This window comes from Petromyzon marinus, chromosome 5, assembly GCF_048934315.1.
Source record: "Petromyzon marinus isolate PM22_M1 ecotype Great Lakes invasive population chromosome 5, UKy_Petmar_22M1.pri1.0, whole genome shotgun sequence".
NCBI classification, from domain to species: Eukaryota; Metazoa; Chordata; class Hyperoartia; order Petromyzontiformes; family Petromyzontidae; genus Petromyzon; species Petromyzon marinus.
The window spans coordinates 13,646,059-13,672,452 of record NC_133671.1 but is presented as its reverse complement, the minus strand read 5'-3'; the positions used below and the strand labels follow the sequence as shown (position 1 = coordinate 13,672,452).

Below are 26,394 nucleotides of genomic sequence, written 5' to 3'. Positions count from 1 at the left end.
AAAAAATGATGAAATTAACAAAAAAAAACCTCGTTTCCTGTTTTTTATTTTATTTACAATCTCACCTTTCTTACGCTACTCGCTGTGCACGTAAACATTATTTTGCGTGCGGTTGCAATTTATTTTGCTCAGTCACTGTTAGAGGCTTGGGTCGTGCCGGGTTTCTGTTTCCGTTCCTGTTGCTCCGTGCCCCCTGTATTGTTCGCGTTCTGCTGAAATGCGCACTGATGCCTACATACTTATTTTTTTATTGCGAGGGTGATATTGGCAAGTAAAATAAAAATTGATAGGTTGACACCCAAATGAATGCATCGCAGGAGCATGAAGGATGGTAGTGGTGTGGGGCACACTTTATCCAGCATTCAATAGATGATTATGGTGATAATGGCAAGCCATATAAATGAACTAAATAGTTTCACAAGGAGGGTTTTAAGTATCATTTTGACTTGTCTATTGAAGCGAACAGTTCTTGTTGGAGATTTACCTACTTGTATTTCCTGTAATGCTTTTGACATTATTACTGAACGCCATGCGCTGTATTTTCCAATGTACGTTGTGCTTCGTGAAATGCATCCGAATGTAATTTGCATAACCATAGGGCAAAACCTGTAGAAACTATGCAATGGGGATGTAAATGTATTTGAAGCATTATTACTTCACAAAGTTGATCACACGTGACATTCCAATGATAACATCACCAAGAGCAATGAGCAATTCGTATTTATTGTATACGTACTTACATTCACGTGATTATAATTAATGCTATTATTAATTACACTTGTCATTAATTACAAGCCACGTTTCTCAAGGTTGCTATGTTTGTTTCGTTTGTTTTGTCCTTCCCCCGCACCTCTGACGAGCACGGACGGCTACGTACGGTCCGAAGTTCAACAACATACAGTACACATGTTGAGTGGTTGTTAGAAATATATCATTATGCACACAAAGCGAAAAAGCAACGAGTTAGTTAACTGTCTTATTTAGCAACACAAACTCCTTTGAGGAGCCGAACGCCTTCTTACAAACGACAACTGGGCACGCTGTGTACATTTTTAACAGCACATCCTGGTGCTGTATACACATTTTAATTAACTTCCTGTGGAATTGATGGAGCATGTAAGACAAAATTTGCATTGTGTAGCCTCGAGGCAATCGAAGTACTGTATACATAAACCTACATGAGTCAAAACAACATTCCTTACAAACACCCCCCATGATGTAAACTTCCTATTCTACTCATGATCAGGTGTGTGCAATGCCCAAATGCTTAATTTCACTTGTAAACAGCTCTACTGGTATTGCAGGGAAGTGGGTGGCCACGAGTACAACGTTGCTTTTCCAACCATTATCAGGGGTGTAAATGGGCCAGAATGAGCTTGAGCGCCATGGTAGGTGTGAATATTTTAACCCTACTGTCGTTCAGGAAAGAACCAGGGTCAAGTGCAGTGATCGGGACGTCTACATAAGCCTATATCTCCATATATATAAAATTCGCAACTGTCCGTCCGACACGATCTGGATCTTCGAAAAGATTAGTTGACGGAAAACTACATGCAAAGGTCTGCGAATATGCTTTGTTATAAACTGACTGTGCTGAAACAAGCGAACAAAAAGTTAACGCATTCGTCAATTCTGGTGTCCGCTGTCCTCCGCCCCCTTGCATTCAGGCTGTTTGTAGATCCAGATCTTGGGGGAGGGTATAGTCCTGATGGGGGGAGGGGATCCTGGTCTAGCGGGGTAAGGGCATTTATGAGTTCCCCAAATTATTTATTCCCATTTCCGGCGATGACCATTACATATCCGCCTTGACCAATTAAACCACCCAGACCCAGCGTATTGTATTGTGCACGGTACAACTATCATTTTATATTCTATAGATGTTCACATATCTGACCTTTTCACATACCCGCCAATGTCACAGTCCCCAGTGAATTGCATATCAGCCGTTGTACTGTATTGGCGTGTATTTTCCCCTTGTGAACTGGGTGGGCAATAGAGCAGTTCCTTTTTTTTACATTTACGTCTTTTACAACAAATGCATAGCCAGTTTATTCCTGAATCCAGGACAATCTGGAGCATTGGGCCTTGAAAAGAGTCCAGTTCATCATTAAGTGCTTTATATATTATTAATGCCCGACTATGCTGATAGAATAGCTTTAATGCTTCTTTATTTCGCAGTCCTGATCGTTAAGGTTTACAAAATGATTAACAGATTACCAAACGTACCGGACTCACCACATGACTCTGAATCAACATGTTTATTTTCTCACGCAGGTCAACTTTTGAATTCCCTCCCATTAACTCTCTTCCAAAGTTTTTATAATTATTCTCAAGTCAATTAACCCTTATCCACTACACCTTCAACAGTGCTGTTTGCGGCTGGCAGCTGAGCGTTTTGAGCCTTTGGAACCTGTGATCAGAAAGGTCATGTGCATAGCTTAATTCAACTTTAGAATGAAAATTTTAACGGTATTTTACAGAGGCTACATACTGAAAAGTAAACGAATACTATCTCGGACGTGACATGCATACGGGCATAACAGGCTGTCGTGTACCATTGTACCCATTGCAGTGTCAATAATTACAGCCATGGCTTTATCTCATGTTCAGCGTCCTGTATCACAGCCGGGGTGGGTAATATGAGAAACCGAAGAGTGATCGGCATGAAAAACGTGAATGGACTCCTGTGTCGTCGACATACTGGACAACTTGACCGAAGGGATGGCTCAGTGGGACAAGGTTCTGCCCCTGACCAACACAAGTCATACGTCAATATTTCTCAACAAGAACAGCGGTGGTGGAATAAAACATTGATGAGTCTGAAATAACATAAAATATATTAAGTGCAGATATTATACTGTACTTGAAAATGTAACATTCACATTGAAATAACCAACTTAGTTTAGAGCAGGATTATAGATACTAGCCATGTAAAGATTTGCTCTCCTTACGATTCAATGAATTATTACGATTCACATCGCAATATATTTGTCACATTGTGGTAGAGTTAAGGCAATTTGATTCTTGAAGTAATTAATTACTCAACTTATTGTCAACTCGATTACTCAACTAAGCAGACGATACAAAAATTGTTGAAAAAGACTTGCCCCTGTTCTTACGTGTTCTGCTATACAAGATATAATGGGTGGGGTTTGGTGACATTATTGACATCTTCAGCTGCGTCACGCTGAGTATGGTTTGTAGGGGGTTTCCAGCCTTTGCATGCAGGATATTAAGGCGGCTACCATTTTAAATGGCTCAAGTGATCAACAATAAAAATATATATAGTCGATTAAAGAAGTTGATTATTTGTCCCAGCTCTACATTGTGGTGCGTGTCATGCCTGTTCTGGTGGCAGGGTCACATGAACAAGCTACAGTACAGAAAACACGTACGGATCAAAACGGTACATTTTTACACTCAAAATTGTATAAATGTACCACAATTATAAGGATCTATCTGAACGCATGAATGAATGCTTAATTATAGTCCCCATTTAGTAAAGTTTATTTTGCAAAAATAGTCTGCGGCAAACACCCGACATGGAAGAGAAACTGCTGCATTGGGATCTATACTTGTGCAATGAGTCCATGACCAAATCACCAATAATGCATACTATCTCGTCAGACCTCAGAAGTTAAGCAGGTTGGAACCTGGACCAGTTCTTTAATTGGCAACCGCCTTGCATAAACATGTTTTTATAGTCTGTTGTGGGAAAAAAATTGTGGGAATCGGAGGGCAGTAAAGGATAATCCATTGTGGTACTGTACTTCTATACTCCCACATCTGTTTCCCCACTCCACCAACCCACAATGAACACCATAGTGAAGTATGGTCAAATAAACCCCACGATATGAATGGCATGAGGAGGCCCTCACCTAGCACTCGACTGATAAACATGCGGTCCACGGCACAGGTGCTGCTATATACAACAGACCTGGGGTCAATTGTAATTACTGTAGTTATAGCTGCATTCGTAGTTGAAATTACAATTAAATTGTGATTGTCATTTATTATGAATAACATTATTGTAATTGACCCCAGGTCTGGTACAGAGCCACAACTGTGCTTGTCATCAAGCCTGTGCAAGTCCACTCGTAATCTGCTAAGACGCTACGATTGTCCAGCAATAACAGCAAAACAACAGTGTAAAGAAATATTAAGTCATTCACATTGCAAATTATAACTATAATATTTTAGTTATTTTATGTAAATCACCAACAACTATTGTTTCTACTTGGCATGTACCACCAAATATGGCATGGTAGCCACCGTGAAAATGTAAAATATTTTAATTACCTTGGGCCATAAATGAGTCAGAGGTGTGAGTTACTGCCGAGCACGATTTGTTGGTTGAGCTCGGGCTGCAGCTATCTGGTGTAATTCACTGGTCCAACACAAACTGCAATGAAATGGACAGACACCAAGTTACAGTATTTTAATTCATTTATTTCGATTACAGACGAACACCTTTTGTAAATGTGGCTGAGCATTTGGTTCTTAACACTGCAAACTTGCATCGGACAAACTATAAACAACATTATTTAATGTGCTACAGTTCGTCCATTATCACAGAGCAATAAGAACGGTCCCACGTGTTAGTCTATCATCACTCAAGGTGTGATATGACCCGTATAGTGAGCCCCCGATTGGATGTATTCGAATCTACTGCCAAACGCTGGAACAATCGGTGTACTCAATCTGGTGGCACTGGAACGGCAGCGGGAAGAACCCATGAGTGAAGTGGGAAACGAATGTGCTGTGCAGGCTTTCATGGTTGTGTTTTATAGCTCCACATGCTGGGAGCTGGTTGCGGAACTGAAGTTCAAGAAGCTCCCAGCACGTGCAGAGAAATGTCGAACATCATTCCGAACAACATGCAGTGCAACTCGGAAACACGTCGGAAAGGGAAATGAAATAGTTACATTTGGTGGCTGCTTGTGTAAAATAGGTTCGTTATAGACACCACCAGTGGTGAGTAGTGACTGTCTGGTGAGTGGTGAGTGTGGTGTGCAGCGAGTACCTGGTGAGTATGTGGTACATAGTGGGTAGTGAGTGCCTGGTGAATGTTGGGAGGTCTTATAAGTGTATGGTGCATGAGTGGTGAGTGGCAAGTGGAGACTGATTAGTGTGCTTGGTGAGTGGTATCAGGTGAGTGTCACTCTTGCCCTCTTTTAAGTTTAACAGAGTACACTTCCAACAATGAAGCAGAAGGCAAATAATTCAACTGGACATGTATTTACGTCATCGGCATCATCACGAAAGACTGAGGCAGTTAGTGCCATGATCTAATCTAGTACAACATTAACATCAAACATCAGTTAACAGTACATTTGCGAAGGACGGCTGTTAGCAAATTTACCTAAAAAGCAGTGTGAATTCCTGAGTTAAGTCATAAGCAAATTACTGTGCACCTTTTTTTTTACAGATGTTATATTGTTATGGGTTCTCTGAAAGGAAACAACACCTCAATCACGTAGGTGTCAAATTCTCACAAAGGTGGTATTTAAAATGGCATTTTAAATGACGCAAATGTCATGTGTTAAAGCAAAATCTGTTCCAACTTGAGAGAAAATAGCGCTCCCTGGTGTATGAACGCAATTAAGATTTGCCAACAGAAAACCGAATTAATTAAAAGTATTACATGAAGTAAACTGTTATTTAGGGAAGACTCTTCTTCACCAGAGTGAAATACATGCACACTTGGCATGTTCATCTGCTGTATTTATAATATTAAAACATTCTCTACTTGCTTGTCTCATTGATTATTGTTTTTATAGTTTCTCTTTTGACAACTGTATTCTACAATTGTGCTTTCAGCATCATGTCATGGGCTGATGGGAAATCCATTCACAACTCTTGCAGGGCAGTGCAACCACCCCATGTGTTAGAGAACAGCTCACGAAATGTGAGATATAATGGAATGTCTTCTAGGATGCCATCAAGTAATTTTTTCATTTTGCCCACACAAGGGGGTGCACTTTCCCCAAGTTCTGAACATACAGAATTTGTCTGTGGTTTGGAAGTGAAACTCACACCTTCATTTCTCAGAGCTGGAAAATTAAGTTAAAAAAACCCTGAATTTAATATTTGTTTCTATCTGGCCATTTGTCATATAGAAACTATCATGAACCCACGGTACCACATCATCAACTACACTTGAGAATACAGTTTAATTGCACAACAATCTTTGATGCTGCATGGGTATTGGTTCATAAGCACTAACAAAATGAAACACATTTATCATTAGCGCTGCCCTAAAGAGGGAAAATTATATAAAAAAACATAATTTTGAGAAATGGCCCTTCATAACTTTTAAGAGGGGCTAATGCCACAAACACTGTCGCTGTTACATTACGAGGTAAGTGTTTAGGGCAGTGTTTTTTTTATTAATGTGGTGAGTTTCAGTTTCATCGTGGATTTAAACCAACGATGGCGTAGCCCTCTGACCTCAGAGCCACCTTCTCGGCCTGATCAATATCAACGGGGTCCCCTACAGTGCTTGGTTAGGCTTTTGATTTTTGACCTTAGTCAGAAGAGCGGCGAAGGCTCCGACCAGTGCCAAGCCCAGCAAGGCGATGCTCAGAATGGTGCTCCGGCCTCCTCTGCCCCCCTTGCTCATCTTCTTGCCTATGGCCCACTGGCACCAGGAGAGCTTCTTGTCGCTGTATGGTGGGTAACGAATGGTGTTGGCGCTCTCCATTGACTGGCCTCTCAGGCCAACGGCGCGCATGTGTGAGAAGCTGTTGAAACTGTGCTTGCCATGGTAGGAGCCCATTCCGCTGTTGCCTGCGTGGTCAAACACAATTTTACTTTATTATCGTGCAGGTGTATGCAAAAAAAGAGAGTAATAAATAAAATACTACGTACGTATTCGTGGTTGTGATGGAGAGTAGGCATACGGCAGTTCAGTTTTTAAACCCCAACTCTAAACCTAACGTCAATAATATCGTCCAATATTATACATGTAATGCTGCATCCATTCAATCCTTACACCCCCACAATATATTCATCAGTAATTTATTATTCTCAATTCATGTACGTTGTACATGCTGGACGAAGACCTCCCCCACACTGTGTCAGTCGTAGGGGTTGTTCGACCATACATCTCCAAACTGGTCAACGTGGGTTGGCAAAGGAGGCACTCAGGATTCATCTATCATTCGACACATTGTTAGCCATGGGCGTGGATCACTGCACTGTTGATCCACCATTATTTACAGTAATAGTTACATATAATAACTGTAATACTATCCATATGATGGAAAACAACTGCTGCTGCTCATGGGAGTAGGGAACTCACCCACGCCACCAAACGGCATGCCCTCGACTGCGTAGTTGAACAGGGTGTCATTGGATGTGAAGCCTCCACTGCTGGTCTCATCCACCAGACGTTTCACCACCTGCCAAAAAAAAAGCATTACTTATCAGTAACAGCACTTTGTCAATTAACTGGTGGAAGGTCTCTTCCATGCTTTATCGGTCATTGGGTTTGTTTTACCATACTTTTTCATGATGGTAAAACATCTTCATGATGGTCAGTGTAGGTTGGTGAAGGGAAAGTCCAGGAACAGTTTTGATACCGCCTGCCAATTGCTTAGAACTCAAACTCAGGTCGCTGGGTTCGTAGTTTTAGTGAGCTACAGCTGTGACACCACTGCCCCTTTTATTTTAATTTTATCTTACAAATGTCAACATTTTAACCTTGGCAACATTTTCAATCTATGCCAGGCAAAATGGCATTCCTATTTACAAATCAAAACGACACCATGTCCCATCAATGAGGAGCACAGCCACACTTTGTAAGTTGGGGGGAGTCCTACTAGTGCATGGTGCCTGGTGGTTATTGTTTAGGCTACAAATAGGATCCGCAAAATTTGCTCCCCACTTTGCCACAGATAATAAGACTCTTACTTTACAATATTTTTTTTTTATCTTTGCCACTTCTGGTGACCCGACTCATTGCTGAGCATACTGTCCACGAGCTAATTTGAATTTCAAAGTTTCACCATCAGCAGAAAAAAAGTATTTACGTCGCCTCTGTTCGAGTGGGAAAAAAGCATCCTCAAAATACCGTGAATTTTGTCCAAAATGTTGTGAGCTGTCTCATTGCCATATCTAACCATTCTGCGGGTGTCCAGACACCTAAAGTGGCTGTGCCTCTGCCATCAACTCCATTACATCTACGGTGGGCATAACTTGGGCTGTGGGGGTTGGGGGCGCGGTTGGGGTGGGAGGGCCAGCACCTTCTTGTCGAGTGCGAACACGTAGATCGCTAGCGGCTTCTCGCGATCGTTGATGAAGGTGATGGCATCATCGACGCCATTCACGGTCATGATGGGCAGGATGGGGCCGAAGATTTCTTCCTGCATCGCCGCCGAGGACGCATCCACATCCGTGAGCACTGTTGGGGCTGAAAGCCGGCACCACCGCCGCAGCAGCAAGAGGAGGAGGAAGAGGAGGACTTAGCAAAAGCGATAAGAAAACAATTGTCTGAACTAACCTGAATTGTTCAGTTATGATAAATGTGTACGCACTCCATTCATTGCGAGTCAAAAAGCATAATGGATTTTTTGTTGGCGCAGTGTAGTGGCATAGGTATGGAGCATGCAGGTGGAACAACTACACCGGGGAGGGGCTCCCAGATTCCGGGCTATAAAGAGGGGTGGGGGGGATATCCAAAAATGACTATCCCTAAAATTATCCACACATAGGAAAGGATGAATTTGCTGCGTGATGTCTCTTGTCAACAAAGAATGTAGATAATATCAAACGAGCACCCATGCTGACCACTCGCAAATAACTCATCTTTATCATGGCTAAATATATTTTGAATATACCCCTTATTCATGAAAAATAATGTTAATCATAGGAAATATCCATTCTTCAATAATATATTTCATGGATCAGTTCCGGGCTGCAGATTATACGAGTTGTGGATAATGAGTGGTTACAAAATGATGAAATTAAGTAAAAGCAGTGGAAGGAACATGGCTGCTGCTGACGATTATTAAATCAACACAAAGTGGAACAATTTACAAATATACTGGCCAACAATTCTTATTGGGGCAGAGTGCTGTAGGCCATATGTTCAAAAGATTGTGTCAATTTGCATTCCAGTCAAGCTGTAATCAGCTTGTTTGGCTGCATTTCTGCACATGTCATAGATTAAGCAGCCTCTCTGTATTCAGAGAGAATTGAGCAACGAAGACTGGTAAAGTATAGTCACGTCAGAAGAATACCGACAGGGATCCGGCAAAAGCAATGGCAATGCTCGTGAAGAACAACAGAGGAATGAGAAAAAGATGGATTGATGGAGTGAAAGAAGCACTAGAACAGAGAGTAATGAGATGGAAACAAATGGGATGATGATGATGACCAGCAACAGTGGAGGACTGCTGCCGGAGGTTCATGGAACTAGCAGCCTTCATATGAAGGGGACTGGAGGAGTCGAGAGAAAGTATATTTGTAATGCCGTGTTTACTCCTACCGATGTACAATTCAGCCTCGTCAGTCTCTCCTCCGATGGCGACCTTTGCTCCGGCCATGAGGCCCTTCACTCGGTCAAAGTGCCTCTTGTTCACGATACGCCCATAGTCCAGTGACTTTTTGGGGTCCTCTCCATAGTATTCCTATGCATGCAGGTTCCACAGAAAATGATTAAACTTATACATTGTATGTTTTGTCTATGTTTACAGTAATTATTTAATTTTATATAAAAGGGTGTGTGTACGTGTTCAATATTTGTCGAAATAGTTTTTTTATGCACCTTACGGACAAATACCAAACCGCTCATGAATGGTTAATTTGCAGATTTACTGCATTTGCACAGACTACACTATGTTACACAATTTTTGTTCCTGGGTAGTAAGTGTTATTTTGTAATTACTTATGCCTAAAAAGGAATAGAAAATGGCTATTATTCCCCAAAAACTTTGCTTTTGTGACCAGAACAGTGATATTTTTTAATTTACCTATTTTCAATGAGAAAACGGGCAAATTTGTGTCCTTTCTTTCACATAAAGTAAGAAAAAAACAATGTATCAATCAAAATTTAATACAAAAATTACTACAAAAGATTTAGAAGTGAGTAGTTTTTTGAGATTTACGATTATACTGTAAATCACTTTCACGAATCAGCCCCCAAATATAGTCTCCCATCATGTTCTCGTTATACTGTCCTTGGTAGCGGCGTTCAAAGTCCAGTACTGTATATCCTGGTGGAAGCGCTCGCCTTTCTCCTTCGAGTACGCTCCCATGTTCTCCTTGAATTTATCAAGATGAGCATCAAGGATATGGACTTTGAGGGACATCCTGCAGCCCATTGTGCCGTAGTTCTTCACCAGAGTCTCAACCAGCTCCACATAGTTTTCGACCTTGTGATTGCCCAGGAAGCAACGAACCACTATGACAAAGCTGTTCCAAGCCGCTTTCTCCTTACTAGTGAGCTTCTTGGGGAATTTATTGCACTCCAGGATCTTCTTTATCTGTGGTCTGATGAAGACACCGGCTTTGAGCTTTGCTTCCGAGAGCTTAGGTAAAATGTCTCGAAGGTACTTTAAGGCTGCCGACTCCTTATCTACAGCTCTGACAAATTGTTTCATAAGGCCCAATTTTACGTGCAGTGGTGGCATCAGCACCTTCCGGGGGTCGACCAGTGGCTCCCACTTGACGTTGTTCCTCCCCACAGAGAACTCGGTCCACTGTGGCCAGTCCCACCTGTGGTAGTGCGCCTTGGTGTCCCTGCTGTCCCTAAGGCAAAGATAGCAGGGAAACTTGGCAAAAACCGCCTTGGAGACCCATCAGGAATGCCACCATTTTGAAGTCTCCGATGACCTTCCAACTGTACTCATCATACTTCAAGGCGTCCAGCAAGGTCTTGATGCTGTTGTAATCCTCTTTGAGGTGCACCGAGTGAGCCATGGGAAGAGATGGGTACTTGTTACCATTATGGAGCAGCACGGCTTTGAGGCTCCTTGATGAGCTGCCAATGAAGAGGCGTCACTCATTCTGGTTACAGGCGATTCCAATTGCCTCGAACAGACTGGTCACATTGTGGCAGAAGCAGAGCCCATCTTGACGGGTGAAGAAGCTGCAAAAAGGCTGGTGACGCTTTCTCTGATCTGCGACTTGCACACTTTCATCCAACAAGTTCCACTGCTTGAGCCGAGACGTCAAAAGCTCGGCATTTGGATTTGGTGAGACCATGGTCTCTGATCAAGTCGTTGAGGTCTTTTTGGTTGGGATAGTATGGGTTTCTCTCCTCAGCTCCACCTCTGAAATTGTCATCTGGATCTACAATGTCTTCCTCGCTCTCTCACTTGCTGCTCTCTTCTAAAGACGGCTGCTCTCTCTGGAGGAGTGGGTGCGGGGAGCTCATGGCAGTGTGGCACCAGGGTGATGGATGAAGGAAGGTCCGGATATGTGATAGCAGGTGCATTCTTGCCAGTCTGACGTTTGGAAGGGTCCACCATGCAGAAGTGGCAGTTGCTTGAGTGGTCAGTGGGTTCCCGCCAAATTCTTGGGATAGCGAACTTCATGGCTCTCTTTTCCCCTCTGTACTTTACTTCACCCATGACTAGTGTGTAAGAGATTTTTGCAACATTTTTCATATGATATGTTTTTTCAATAACATTGAAAATTGTAAAACATTTTAAAATGAAAAACTTTAACAATTTAATTTTTTTTTTACAAATTTTACCTTCCAGAGTTTTTTTTTCATTGCTCGCAGGTGAAATGAGGTGCCGAGGGTTTTTCTTGATCCCAGACAGGCATGCCAAAATATGCCTTGTAGGCCTCACACATCTTAGCAGATGCTTCCACAGAGTAATTTTTCACTCTTGTCTTGATAAATTGGCCGCAGACATAGCAAAATGCGTCTGCCGGATGCCTGCAGCCTCTTAATGCCATCTCAGAAAAATGCAGATATGTATAAACTTAGGCAGCTGGAACTAAACTGAACTGGTGGGCTTAAGGCCACTTATTTATACTACTATTTACATTACTGGAAAGTTCTAGAATGTTCTAGAACTTACTCCAAGTTTACTCAGCACTGAATCTATCTGGAATGTTCTGGAAAATAGGTAAATTTCTAAATATCACTGTCCTGGTCAGAAAAGTAAAGTTTGTGGGGAATAATAGCCATTTTCTGTACTTTTGAGGCATAAGCAATTAGGAAATAACACTTACTACCCGGGAACAAACAAAAAAATTGTTACACAGTGCTATCACCACACTACATTATCTTTAAAATTCCTTTCACAGATTCTTATACCTTAAAAGTAGATTAGCTTAAATTTTGATTTAAAGCTTTCGTGACTGCAGTGATTCATATTCTTGGTTCTTTCGGTAAAGTCACGTTGAAGGGAAACAATAAAATAATAAAATATATATAAAACAATAAAATTGTCATGACGTTTCGACTGCAACACAAGCAGTCATCATCATGCCATTGGTTTTCACACCTGATGATGACTGCTTGTGTTGCAGTCGAAACGTCGTGAGAATTTTGTTTTATATATATTTTATTATTTTATTGTTTCCCTTCAACGTGACTTTACCGAAAGAACCAAGAATATAGTAGATTAGCTTGTTTAAAAATATCGTTTTACCTATCACACTTGTTGAAAAGCTATACAACATACAAATAGTATACAATTTTAGCCCCTTTATCAATGCACTGCTGGATGAAGGCATTCCCATACCATGTCAGTCATGGGGTTTGTTTGACCATACTTCTCAACACTGGCCAGTGCAGGTTGGTGAAGAGGGTGCCCAGGATCGGTTCAGATATCACTCCCCCACTGATTTTAGCCAGGAAACAAACTCAGATCTCAGTGATCTCATCACTTGCCTTGAGAGTGACACGAATGGCTTCCACAAGGGGTTCCTGCACCGACGGTTCACACAGCACGTAATCGGGCGCAATGCACGTCTGTCCAGAATTGATGAATCGGCCCCAAGTGATGCGGCTGAATGGAAGAGATAAAATAAACTAAACAACAAGATTTGTTTTAAGGTTACACAAGCGATATTACATTGTGAACTAATATGTAATATATGGCGAACAGCCAATACGAATATTTTTTTTTAAATCACAAGACTAAATCCGCATTATCGAGAACCAATCACAAAGCAACTCAAAACACCAACTTTCGACACGCAACAGAATGGTTCCAACACGTTGACCGACTTGACGCGCATCAACAACGGCCACAAAACCGCCATTGGCTGCCGCCTTGGCTGGTGGGAGGCCCACCGTCGTCGCACGCCTACCGTGCGGCCAGTTGGAGGTTGGAGTCGCGGTGCACGAAGCAGGGGCTCTTGCCGCCGAGCTCCAGCAGGACGGGCGTGAGGTGCGGGGCGGCTGCCGCCATCACGATACGCGCCACCGTCGGGCCGCCCGTGTAGAAGATGTGGTCGAAGCGCTGCTTCAGGAGCTCCGTCGTCTCGGCGGGCCCGCCCAACACCACCTGGTACATGTCCTGTAACCGGCGAGCCAACGAAAGAGAGGGAGGGATGGCGGCCCAGGCTTTTTGGCGAGTCGACAATGCGGACGTGGTTAACCCTGTACACAAACGCAGTCGGTTCTGCAGATCTGCATAAGGTGGAGGTCTTTCTTCCCATCCCTTCAGCCCCTTTACCGATGCCGCTGGGTCCACAAACTTCCAGCAAGAGTCTTCCACTATTATATAACATCTGTTGCTATTCCCCTGCCATTCCTCTGCATTCTCGTGCCTTTTCCACTCCATCAGTCCATATTTTTCTCGTTTATCCTCTGCCACCCGTTTTCTTCCACCACTCTTTGCCTTCTATGTTTCATGTTGGTTACTATGTTTTAAAATCTATGTTTCTAGGTCAAGTTTTTTCTGCATGGCTGACCACATCTCTTGCATCTATCCATGTGGGGAAGGCAGAGGTATGACAGAGTAAATGCCCATGACCAAATCACCTGGAATGTGCTCGTTTTCATCAGACCTCGGAAGATAAGGCAAGATTGCGCCCAATTCGTACGTTAATGCGTAACCACCACCATCCAAAAACAACAATGTAACAGGGATTGTGGGCCGTGCAATAAAATTGAGTCTGAATTTCTCTCACCTTCAACTAGCATATTTAAGTAATCAAAATAATCCTTCATGGCCTACATGACCCTCATCCAGTAGTTGATTGACAAAAACGTGCCGTATGTGTAATAGGTATAACGTTGTTAACAAGCAACCGTTTCCCATGTTAACATGCAAGTGCTATCAGTACGGTGGTTTTTGCAAGATCGACACCACCACTCGCTCCAAACTCACCTTGTCCAGGTAGCGAGGAAACAGCTTCGCCAACAGCTTGGCCGTGTTCTCAGACAGCTCAGACGGCTTTATCACGGCTGCATTTCCTACAATCCACACAATCAGTGGCATAGCTATCGAAAGTGCAGGCAGTGCAACTGCACAGGGACCCACAGGCTGTAGGGGCCCAGATGCCAGCTATGGAGAGAAGGGGAAAATTAATGGGGAACCCCCATTTCATTTCTTACAGCAGGGTCCATGCCAACCATGTTACGCCTCTGCTCACCATCTCTACCAATCTGCATAACACAGCTCCCACAACTATAATCGCAGCACACTAATATGGAAATAAAGGAGAGCAGTCTGCAATGCTCAAGCTTTTAGAATGAAGTAATTGAAATTATTAGATGTAAAATTGTTCAGCACCACTAGCCCACCCCTTCCCCCAAGGCCCCAGAAGTGCGATGAATTGTCAAGTTTTGGGATTGTAATTTTGTCACATTTGTGGACCCTAAATGTAATGTGAGCATATTAGTTGCATAACTGAATCTGAAATTATTGATTCTTACACACATTATTCCAGAGGTATTTGTGAGCTGAAAGATGGATGTCGTGCAATCATTACATGTTGAGCAATTATCCAACAATTTTTTTACTTGTGTTTGTAAATCAGTTGTTCAACTGAGCTAAGTGCAACTCATTTGGATCTCCCTTGACTTTGGTCTCAATGGGCTCTTGTTTTAAAAAATCTATTTATTTGTAAAGAGACTGTGTCCATTGGACAGGTTTAGAATGGGGTAATTCCCCATGCAAAGTTGCACTCCCAGGGCAATGGCACAATGCACCTTAAATCAGGGCAGCTGCCTAATAAGTGGATGGACTGCACAAAAAGTCTATTTCATTCAGGTTAGAGTTTTTTTTTACTTGTAAATTCCTTCACGTAACCACCACTGTTCTACCATCATTCACTCATATATAAGTACACGTAAAAATCTTTTGACCAAAAAAGCACTGACCTCACCAAAGAGAATCTGACTTAAATGGTGAAAACCAAGGAGTGAGTGTGAAAATTAAAAAGCCCATGACAAAGCGGTCCATGCATTGTGCAATGATTGTGGGACACAAACTGGCACTAAAAGTGTATCTGTAGTGCATGCAGTCTCCCACCAAAAGACACGATAAGCCCTGCTTATACAGGAGTTGATTGCCACTCTGTGCCATTATCTTCACAATGAATGGGTCAGATCGCACCAAAGGCAGGTAAAACAATCAATAAATAAATCCAAAGGACAACAGGCTCTCGAGCCTGGGCATGGTCGGGGTGGATGGACCAGCTGTTGTCTGTGTGCTAAGCAAGTAACGATACATTAATGAATTAGTTTAATTATTTCACTCACCATACAGGCATTAAATCTGGCATATAAGAATCAAATGTTTATAACTTATGAAAATTCCTGTATATGTAAATGTGACGTTTGGGCTAAAGGGGTGAACAGGGCAGACACTACAGAATGAAAGTACAAACGTGACACACACACATCAGTTATACGATAGACAATGCATCAAGAGATAATACAAACAAGCCAGGCATCACAAACGAGACGCACATTACATTCATACGAGAGAAACACAAATGAGACAAACACGATACAAATGAGACGGACAATATGAGACGAACAGCAAACGAGTCACAAACAACAAATACAAGAGACATCAGATACAAGAGACACAATACAAATAATGCACACACAATGCAAACCAGACAAACAATATACCAGAGACAACAAAACAACGCATCCCTTCTCGAATCGAGTCGTGACCTCACGAATCACGAATCATGGGTGGCAGCAAAAACTCCCTCGCCTGCCCTGCGTTCGCACCTGCAGCGATGGCTCCGGCGAGCGGTTGAAACACAAGTCCACCTGGGTAGTTCCAGGCCCCCATGATGAGGCACACGCCCAGGGGCTGAGGCTCAATGTACACAGTGTCGGCCAGGGTAATCAGGGAGCGTGACACCGGTTGTGGCTTCATCCACTCGCGCAGATTGCTCACAATAAACGCCATGTCGTTCTTGGCGGGCACCAACTCGTGCAAAATCACTTCAAACTTGCACTGCCGGGCACCAGATAGGGAGAGAAAGACGAAGATGGACAGAGTGTGTTTGATAAATTATCTGCATAATGAGCAGGTAATTTGTCAGGAGATATCATGTATGCATCAGAAACATGGACATTGACAAAGAAAATGCAAATGCTGAAAAGTGTACAAAGAAGACTGGAACAATACATGATGGGAATTATGAGAGAGGAACCCATAGATCAAAAGTGAGAGACATCATAATGACTGCTAAGGAAAGTAAGTGGGCTTGGCCAGGACACGTATAAGGGAAGGCAGCCAATGTACAAGACTGGTAACAAAGTGGCAGCCAAATGAATGAACACACCCCAGAGGGCAGTAAACATGAAGGCAACACATGTGATCAGGTCATGCGAATTGAGCATGCCAGATTGCGGCATTGTGAGACAGGGAGAATTTGATAGACTGTGGCTCACAGTAATTACGATGATGACTAGTGCAAGGCATAACAGGGTATAAAGCAGGATACAAGAAGAGGGTATTCAATCCCACAATATGTTAAGGTGGTTGTAGCTCAGTGCAAGCAAGCCGACCTTGTGCAGGTCCTCGTACAAACTCTGACACAGCTCCTTCTCGTTTTCCTCCATGAGCTGGTTGAGAGCCCGAAGCTGCTCCTCACGGAATGCTATGTCGCGGCTGCGACCCGTTCGGAATGCTTGCCGGGCCCGCGACACCACCTCTTGGAAGTCTCCCATTGTTGCTGGATGGCCTTTATTAACACTGAAAGAGCGAAAGATCGAAATTAAAATGTGACCACGGCCAAAGGCGTTGATGCCCCCACACGTAACCAACACTTTTCTACCTTCTACTGCTGCATATTGGACACATGACCTCCAAGATCTGCCCTAACGATATCCTATACTATCAGATTTTAGTTGCGGGCCTCATGAAAACCATTCCAATGTCTTTTTAAATAAATGGCTCTCCTTCCTGTGCACATGTCCTTTGCAGTGCAACATTTTTGGCCTCATAAGATTTTCATCACTTCCACAATCCTTATCCTATCTTTCCCAGCGTCCGTCTCAGCCACCTTTGCTTAAATGGTAATCCTTTTTTATTGCTTTGAGTCCGCAGGCCCGAGTGCAGAAAGCGCTCAGAAAAAAAAACAGCAGATTGTAGCAAGTTCCAGAATGCTGTTTGAAAAAACCTACAAAAATGCTGTAATATCAGCATATCCGAGTGGTATTGCAACACTGTGGGCATGGCAGCAGTTGCTCAGGATTACATTATATCAATCCCACTGCACCAACTAATCAGCTGCCAGGTAGGCAACTCCCATCCGACATGACCACCACGAACTCACCCATGCAACACTGCCAGCAGAACATCCTCGCTGTGCGTTTCATGGAATAACATTTGTTTTTAATGTTGGTTATTAATGCTAGTATTCAAGTTTGTGATTACTATTAAGTGTTATTAATATCAATGTCATTCATGATTTTATTAATTATCGGATAAACCTTTTTTTTTACTTTGACAATTGACGTACGAGTGGTCCTGACCATCTCTAGGTTCTCTCCTAACTTCACTTCACCTGCCCAAGCCGATATGCGCTGCAGGGAGGTATGTTTGCCATATTTTCAATACCTCACGTGAAAAAAGTTGTTTTCGTTATGATTTTCAGTTATTTATTTCTCATTTTTTTTCATTTCGGTGACCCATGCAACTCTTGCAGACTATCCTCTGGTCTCTTTTTAGTTCTCGCCAGGGTTAAACAACATAAACTTGAAACTACGATGCTTCATTGTGTTAACTTTCTTATGAATATAGAGCTAAGGCAGCTTTTCCTCGTGCAATTTCTATGAAAGCTTAAGTCGTTCTATAATCAGGACCCAGCTCTCATCCATACGCGTACGTAGTACCAACATCACTCCGATATTAGATGTGCTTTTCTTTACACCTAGGCTAATCTCTCTTGTTCTCTTACAAAGCGGTATCCAGTGAAAGCGCAGTCAATAACATGGGAAGACAGGGAGAGGGCTTGCTAACTTTGGACTGGGTAATCAAACCGTAGCCTCTGCGTCTGACCCTTAACTAGTTAACTTGTCAACTAGAGGATTTGCACTGCCCTTGACACGGACCATGAATCCCATTCACTGTCCATTCTCACTCCACCCTCAAAAGAAATCAGTTCCATTTTGACTTTTGTATTCAGAGGCTACACTGCTCCAGTAGAAAGATGTTTATCAATAAGGGCAATAATAACATTTACAAGTACAACTTTTACCACTGTGGCAACTTTTGATTTGTGATTGATTGTATTTGTTTATTGCGGGGTAGGATACATTCAGATTATTAAACCGATTCACAAAAATGACCAGCCGAGTACCTTTGTGAAAACAAAGTAAGTTAGGGCAGCAAATAGATCATAACATTGCAGATAGTGAGTAGCAAACACAACATTCATAGACACGCTACCCATTCAAGGCACACTGGCGGGTAACTTGATAATAACGCAAAAATATCTTCAATCAAGGGAAGAAATTTGAGAAAAAAAATATATGCAACTTTGCTTTAGTAAAATTTCGATTTTAAAGCTTTCGTGACTGCAGGGATTCATATTCTTGGTTCTTACGGTAAAGCCACTTGGAAAGTGAAATAATAAAATATATATTTTTTAAAATAACAAAATTTTCTTGCTGTGGTTTTCACACCTTATGATGATGATGCTGCTGATGATTAGCTTGTGTTGCAATCGAAACGTCGTGAGAATTGTTTCGTTTTTTTTTGCTAAATTGTATTAATTTGCTTTAGCAGCAACGGCGTAAGAGCACTTGTTACAGAAGCTACGCGGTGTGCATCGGTGCTTAACAAAGCAGCGCATGCGGTTGTTGATTCTAAGCAGCCACAAGACGTTCTCTATCCACCGCTGGATGGAAGTGCCGGCCAGCCAACAGACTTGCTGCAAACCGCGTCACAAAATTGCCACGCGGTTTTTGTTACTTTAATACCAGGAAATGTCGTCAAAGCAGCTTGTAGCGCGCAAAAAAGAAAGTGTTCCCGAGATCGGAAATTGCCTGCCATGCTGTACTTTGATGTGCACTGTTAGCGAGCACCTATCACGGGCTAGAACAACAACAGCAGCAGCAGCAACAACAACGCACGTGGCTTGCGTCGCTCTCGGTTCGGGTAATCACCGCTCACGTCGGCCGTGGCAGCGACAACCCCCACCCACCCCCATGCACAGAACAGTACAGACACACACACAAAGATACCCCCAGCCCCGTACAGCCTGTAACAACAGAGCGTTGGGGCAAGTACTGTTAGCGAATAGAACCTACGAAGGTGGGTGGCCAAGTAGTAGCACGCCCGGCCGCCTTTGTCTCTCCGGCGGCGATGTTCGACACACGCGCACGTGTCACGACAGGCATGCACTGTACCCACGACACACACACACGACACACACTCACTCTGCTTGTGTGTCACACGATAGACTACACACTCACACGACACTCACACACACGACACACACTCACTCTGCTTGTGTGTCACACGATAGACTACACACACTCACTCACTCTGCTTGTGTGTCACACGATAGACTACACACTCACACGACACTCAGACACACGACACACACTCACTCTGCCTGTGTGTCACACGATAGACTACACACACACACGACACTCACGACACACACTCACTCTGCTTGTGTGTCACACGATAGACTACACACACACACTCACTCTGCTTGTGTGTCACACGATAGACTACACACACACACGACACTCACGACACACACTCACTCTGCTTGTGTGTCACACGATAGAGTACACACACACGACACACACTCACTCTGATTGTGTGTCACACGATAGACTACACAGGCCGACACGCACACACACGACACACTTTGCTTGTGTGTCACACGATAGAGTGCACAGGCCGACACGCACACACCGACACACACCCACCACACTCTGCTTGTGTGTCACACGATAGACTACACAGGCCGACACGCACACACACCGACACGAGTGATGTTGACGGGGGATCACCAACCGAGAGGATCGATCACCTGGCGCGCACTCCGCCCGCGCAAGCTGCTCGTCGTGCAGAGGCACTCTGCGACGACGAAGGAGCAGTGGTGGTGGTGGTGGTGGAGGGGTGCTCGAGTGCCTTTCAAAATAAAAGCCCCGTACCCAGGTCGCCTCGTCAAGCCCGCAGCAGGGGGGTGGGTGGGTGGGCACGCGTGAGCACGCCCCCTGCTGGCGGGCCCCGTGCAACTGCGAGTGAACGGTCGCACGCAACATTGCAGTTCAGTTTTCATCTATTTTGGTATAGCCCCTGTGAGACATTCGGCTATCGAATCGGGTGCAACCGCAACAAACAAACAAACTAAAACATGAACAAGAAAAAAAACATCTTAATGTGACTTTATGTGTGACTTTGTGCAAACGGAAAATCCAGGAAAAAAAACGGGAAAATATTCCTGAAAAAGCACCGTACACCAACGCTGTGTGCAAAAATCCCAGTGGGATACAAGTCAAACAACAACAACAAGACAACTTAGATTAAGGCCATCAGTCTAACTCCGTACTACAACAAACAAACATGGCCAAACCAAAAAAACTTTTCGAAATCACCAAAATAAAGCCATAAATGCAATGTAACAGTGATAATGGAACACATGACATCCAAGATCTTCGGAATTTAGGAGAATTTAAAAAAATAAACTCCTTTAAAAAAAAGTTTTTTTTTTAAACAACGGTTTTATTAACAACTTCGTTTAACTCACGGTCGAGAAGTACGTCAATGATGCGGCGCCTGCTCCCACATCAACGCTTACTTGAAGAAATTGGTGATTTTATAAATGAATCTTCAATGTAGAACTTCCTTTGTTTGAGTATGTGGAGTGATGGTGCCCGTAGCTCGTTGACACGGAGCAGGCGCGGCTGAGACACGTGGCGCCTGCTTCTTGGGCGAGGCAATTCCACAATTTAAGGACCGCGGCGTTTTTGACCTACACACACAAATATATATAAAATAATAATAAGGCGTCCATGCAAAATGTGCATTGCTTTAAAGTAGCGAATTAATTGATTAATTGACGCCGATTTTGATACAGGCATGCATTGTCACCGGATCTGAGTACTTGTGCAAAATGTGGAATTGATTGGACAACGGGAAGCGGACTAAATTTTGACTACAACATTTGACCCAGTCAAACAGAGGAATCAAGTTAAGTAAAAACCGTTGAATAGAGAAGAGACGCGCACGAGACGAAGCCCACGGAGTGTGGTCGTGGCCACGGAATCGACGACGGTAAACCACCGTGGGGATGCCGCTACCTTCAAACGGAGCGGCGAGAGGAGAACTACACCGACTGTCACGACCGAAGGGCTCTCCCCCTCCTCTCGTTGGTTCGCGGACCTCGAATATTGGTTCATTTAGTTTCCGAACTTATTGCTGCCCCCATACCGTACGCGAGACTAGAGAAAAAAAAGCAAACTTGTGCTTCTGGTGGGCTTGCAGGGCTGATGCGAAGCCGTGTTACAGCACTACATCAAAAACAGCAGTAGCAACCACCATCGTCTTATCGAGCCACTGCTGGATGAAGGCCTCCTTTCAAGTCATCCATTCCAGTTTGTTTAAAATTAGCACCTTTAAAATAATCGCTGGCATCGTTGTGGAGAATAGAAGCAAAAATAGACGAGCAGCCAATACATCTCCATATATGTGTCATTACACATACAGGTATCCCTTCCACAGTACTCTCCAAATGAGTACTCATGTGGTTTAGGAATTCACACGTAATGTAGTTGGAAATCATGCACATGTACAACCATTTTTTTAATTTCAAATCGGCTACTGCATGAGAGCTTTCCCAGGCCCTGTGGGTGTTGGTGGGGGGGGGATTGTTCGAACTTTTGTTTAAGCTGGCCAGTGCAGCTTGGTGAAAGTACACCAACCATGCATGCGTGGTGCTCGATTTAGATCTGTGATTGCAGTTCAAACCAGATGCGATATCGCAGGCACGCACAGTGCAGTGCACGCTCTGCAAAGTTAAGACTTTCGACCTTAAACGGTGAAAGGTCAGATTGGAAAACTTTTAAAGGGACTGACATTGGCAGTGGTGCACGAGTACAGATGTAAACAATAAACCACATTCATCGCTATATATATCGGCTAAAGCTGCCGGCAATGGTCTTTCAGAGCAGACAGGGCAGAGACATTGACTGAGTTTGTAGTTGGAGGTCGCACTTTACAGGGAGCATTAAAATACAGTAGTTTTGAATTTGACACATTAACAATGTTGAACCGATTTAAAGCTTTCGTGACTGCAGTAATTCATATTCTTTGTTGTTTCGGTAAAGTCACGTTGAAGGGAAACAATAAAATAATAAAATATATATAAAACAATAAAAATTCTCACGACGTTTCGACCATAACACAAACGGTCGTCATCAGGTGTGTCGTTTTGCATAAAAATCCGTGATCTGGTTCCGTCTGTAAAAGATGTGATTCCGGACATACAATACCCTGGTGTCTACAAACTAAGTTGCCTCTGTGGTAGTAGTTACATTGGAGAAACCAAACGCCATGTCTCGGACCGCATTCGTGAACACAAAGCAGACCTTAAACACGGTAGGACGAACACCTCGGCCGTGGCAGATCATTGTTATAATTCAGTAGGCTCACATGACATTGACTTTTCCAAGACAGAGGTTCTTTGTAAGCCATCTGGCTACCATGAGAGATTAGTTCATGAGGCTATCCACATATACAAGCACAGAGACAATTTCAACCGAGAAGATGGATTCTGGCTTAGCAATCATTGGAAAGATTTGATAAACCATTTCAGGTCTTAATTGATTGTTCACGCTTACAGTGGCTTTCAGACAGCATACATTAAATTTGTCGTCTCCCCCCTCCTCTTTTCAGAACATAGATGGACTCGTCCTTCTAAATAAACTGACAAATCGCTGCGCGTGGCGCTAACGTTTTTTTTATAATAAATAAATGGTCGAAACGTCGTGAGAATTTTTATTGTTTTATATATTTTTTATTATTTTATTATTTCCCTTCAACGTGACTTTACCGAAAGAACTAAGAATATGAATTACTGCAGTCACGAAAGCTTTAAATCAAAATAAATACACCGTTTAAAAATAAATAAATTTATGCAAACCGACACACCTGATGACGACCGTTTGTGTTATGGTCGAAACGTCGTGAGAATTGTTATTGTTTTATATATATTTTATTATTTTATTGTTTCCCTTCAACGTGACTTTACCGAAAGAACTAAGAATATACTGTTGAACCGACTTAAAGGTTTTTTGAGAATTGAGAATGTGAGAGGTTGACCTTGAAAGTTATACTGTATGAGCAAATTCAGGTAACCGGGTGCAGTGCAGTGTGTGAACTGTTGCATCACTGCACCACCAGAGACTTTTATTTTGGCAACGCAAGTTATTTTTGTAGATGAAAAGTCAATGTGTGTTGTTTGCTGCTAAGTGGACTTTGAAAACGCATTCGTGCCAACCTCTGCAGGGTTGACAAATTGCACAATGAAATACAAGCGCACTAAACTCTCCTAGGAGGTGGCATGCAAAGATATGCACGCCACAAACAAAAGCGAGGCATGAGAGATTGCAACAGGTTGGAGATGCCTTCATCCAGCAGTGGAGTTATGATGGCTGATGATGATGGATGAGGACCCTTAGCACCTTTCGCCGTGCCAGGTGATTTACTGTATATGGTTTGCAAAGGACGGTAATATTGTAAAAAAAAAATCTTTCCTGATGACCACCGCTTGTGTTGCGATCGAAACGTCGAAGTTTTTTGTTTGTTATTTTCTTTGAACCTATCGACGTGCCTTTACCGAAAGACCCAAGGAATATAAATTCCTGCAGTCACGAAAGCTTTAAGTCAAGATTTATTGCAACGTATTTTGAGTTTTACACCCAGGGGTGTGGTCATAGATCGTGGTTATGTCATAGGACCAAATTTAATTACACAAATGCACGGAACGCAATGTATTAAGTTGCAAAAAAGGCAATAAACCTGTATGTGGGCTTTTGCTGTCGTGCTCTATACCGACAGCACTGTGTCAAGTTCCAGGGCAATTCATTGTTTATTATTGGCGTAGGACGTTCAGCTGAGGGCTTTGGGAGACTACGTTATGGGCTGGAGTGGGAATTGCAGAAACACCCATTATGGTACTGTACTTCTATATCCCCACGCCCATTCTCCACAGCTTCACCAACCTGCACTTAAGTAGCAATTCATATCATATAACCCTCGTGACCCAACTATATGGGGAGACCCTTATCCAGTAGAATAACTTTCCGTGATATTCTTGGTTCTTTCGGTAAAGTCACGTAGAAGGGAAATAATAAAAGAATACAAAAAACATTAACATTCTCACGACGTTTCAATTGCAACACAAGCAATCATCATCAGGTGTGAAAACCACAGCAAGAAATTTTGAAAAAAGTGGCGTTTTTTTCTTCAAATTTTCATCTACGGCACTCTTCGTCCCCCACCCGTCAAGGTCACGGCACTCTTCGTCCCCCACCCGTCAAGGTCACGACACTCTTCGTCTCCCACCCGTCAAGGCCACGGCACTCTTCGTCCCCCACCCGTCAAGGTCACATGACTCTTCGTCCCCCACCCGTCAAGGTCACATGACTCTTCGTCCCCCACCCGTCAAGGTCACATGACTCTTCGTCCCCCACCCGTCAAGGTCACATGACTCTTCGTCCCCCACCCGTCAAGGTCACATGACTCTTCATCCCGCACCCGCCAAGGTCACATGACTCTTCATCCCCCACCCGTCAAGGTCACGGCACTCTTCGTCCCCACCTCGGGCCTCGCAGCTTCAAACTCCTTATCATGAGCAAAGTCAACGCCGCAAAGAGCTGAGGTTCCACTTCTTATACACTATAAACTTATGGGATTTGTGCTCATATGCAGTAGTGACCTTTTCTCTACTTTTGCAATCCTATAGTTTTGTATTGTTGTTGTAGCTTTCTGACCCACCCCCTACTGGCTATCTATGAAAAAGAGCTTCATAGCTTATCGGATCCCTCCAGTCTGAATAAAGATTCTGATTTGTAACCCCCCCCCCCCCCCGCAAGAAAAAAAGCGACGTTTCGGGCAATGGCCGTTCTTGATAACACTGACAACTGTTGCTATGTGTAAAATGACACGTGTAAACATGTGCCCTAGAGAAGGCATATTACTAGAAACATTGCTTTACATTGGCTCCTACTTATGAACAAGTTAGGTTCCGGATATATGTTCGTAAGTCGTTTGTTCGTAAGTTCAAACTTTACTCCTGTCGATTCCAAACATGTTGTACGGCATGTACACTAAACACGGCCGATGGCTTTAAAAGTTATACAATCTCCTGTAGACGTAGATGCCACAGGTTCTGCACGTTCTGCTGATGTCGATGCCACCACCGCCATCTATTGCGCTGGCGGTTGAACTTACGGACTCTCGTTCCGAACAGGCAACTGGACGTACGGACCAGGTTTTTATATTCTTAGCTCTTTCGGTAAAGTCACGTTGAAGGGAAACAATAAAATAATAAAATATATTGTTTCCCTTCAACGTGACTTTACCGAAAGAGCTAAGAATATGAATTGCTGCAGTCACGAAAGCTTTAAATCAAGAGGACCAGGTTTTGTTCGTATCTCTGAACGTTCGTAAGTCGAACGTCCGTAAGTAGAGGAGTCCCTGGACTTACATAGAAGCCCCGCCCACCCACGAGGAGCCCCCCCCCTCCTTCCCGACCGCGTGACTCGCGCGGGCCAATCAGCCCGCGCGCGGCGATGGCGGCTGCCGCGGCGCGTTTGTGCTCGGGATACCTCGGAGGTCGCTGCTCTCGGCTGCTCGCTTCTTCGCTCTCCCCGCTCTCCTCCTCGCTCTCTCCTCTCTCCCCGCTCGCCTCGGCGTCGGCGCCGCTCCGCTGGCCGGGCCCGCCGAGCGGCGCGGGCCTCCCGCGAGTGCGGCACGCCTCGTCCAG

The 26,394-nt window shown here is 43.6% G+C and overlaps 2 protein-coding genes across 7 annotated transcripts in view; one reads left to right on the top strand and one right to left on the bottom strand.

Moving 5' to 3' along the window:
• Window positions 1-705: 705 nt before the first annotated feature.
• Window positions 706-26,344, bottom strand: LOC116939079 (aldehyde dehydrogenase family 3 member A2-like). 5 transcript variants are annotated; one of them, XM_076061670.1, is made up of 10 exons: window positions 16,949-17,135; window positions 16,160-16,391; window positions 14,301-14,386; window positions 13,276-13,484; window positions 12,854-12,971; window positions 9,491-9,632; window positions 8,247-8,413; window positions 7,304-7,403; window positions 6,527-6,789; window positions 706-4,402 (listed from the first exon to the last, which is right to left on the bottom strand). In XM_076061670.1, the coding sequence occupies exons 1-10, from the start codon at window positions 17,108-17,110 to the stop codon at window positions 4,385-4,387; spliced, it is 1,497 nt and encodes a 498-aa protein (XP_075917785.1). In that variant the 5' UTR covers window positions 17,111-17,135; the 3' UTR covers window positions 706-4,384. The 5 variants fall into 5 exon arrangements, with proteins under 5 accessions (XP_075917785.1, XP_032802884.1, XP_032802883.1 ...); XM_032946993.2 differs by lacking the exon at window positions 706-4,402 and adding an exon at window positions 26,237-26,344 and having other exon boundaries at window positions 4,429-6,789; XM_032946992.2 differs by lacking the exon at window positions 706-4,402 and adding an exon at window positions 20,434-20,613 and having other exon boundaries at window positions 4,429-6,789.
• Window positions 26,171-26,394, top strand: part of LOC116939080 (polymerase delta-interacting protein 2-like) — a 38,397-nt gene continuing 38,173 nt past the window's right edge. For both annotated transcript variants that reach the window (XM_032946997.2, XM_032946996.2), the window contains exon 1: window positions 26,171-26,394. In XM_032946997.2, coding sequence (XP_032802888.1) covers window positions 26,201-26,394 — 194 coding nt within the window. In that variant the 5' untranslated portion in view covers window positions 26,171-26,200.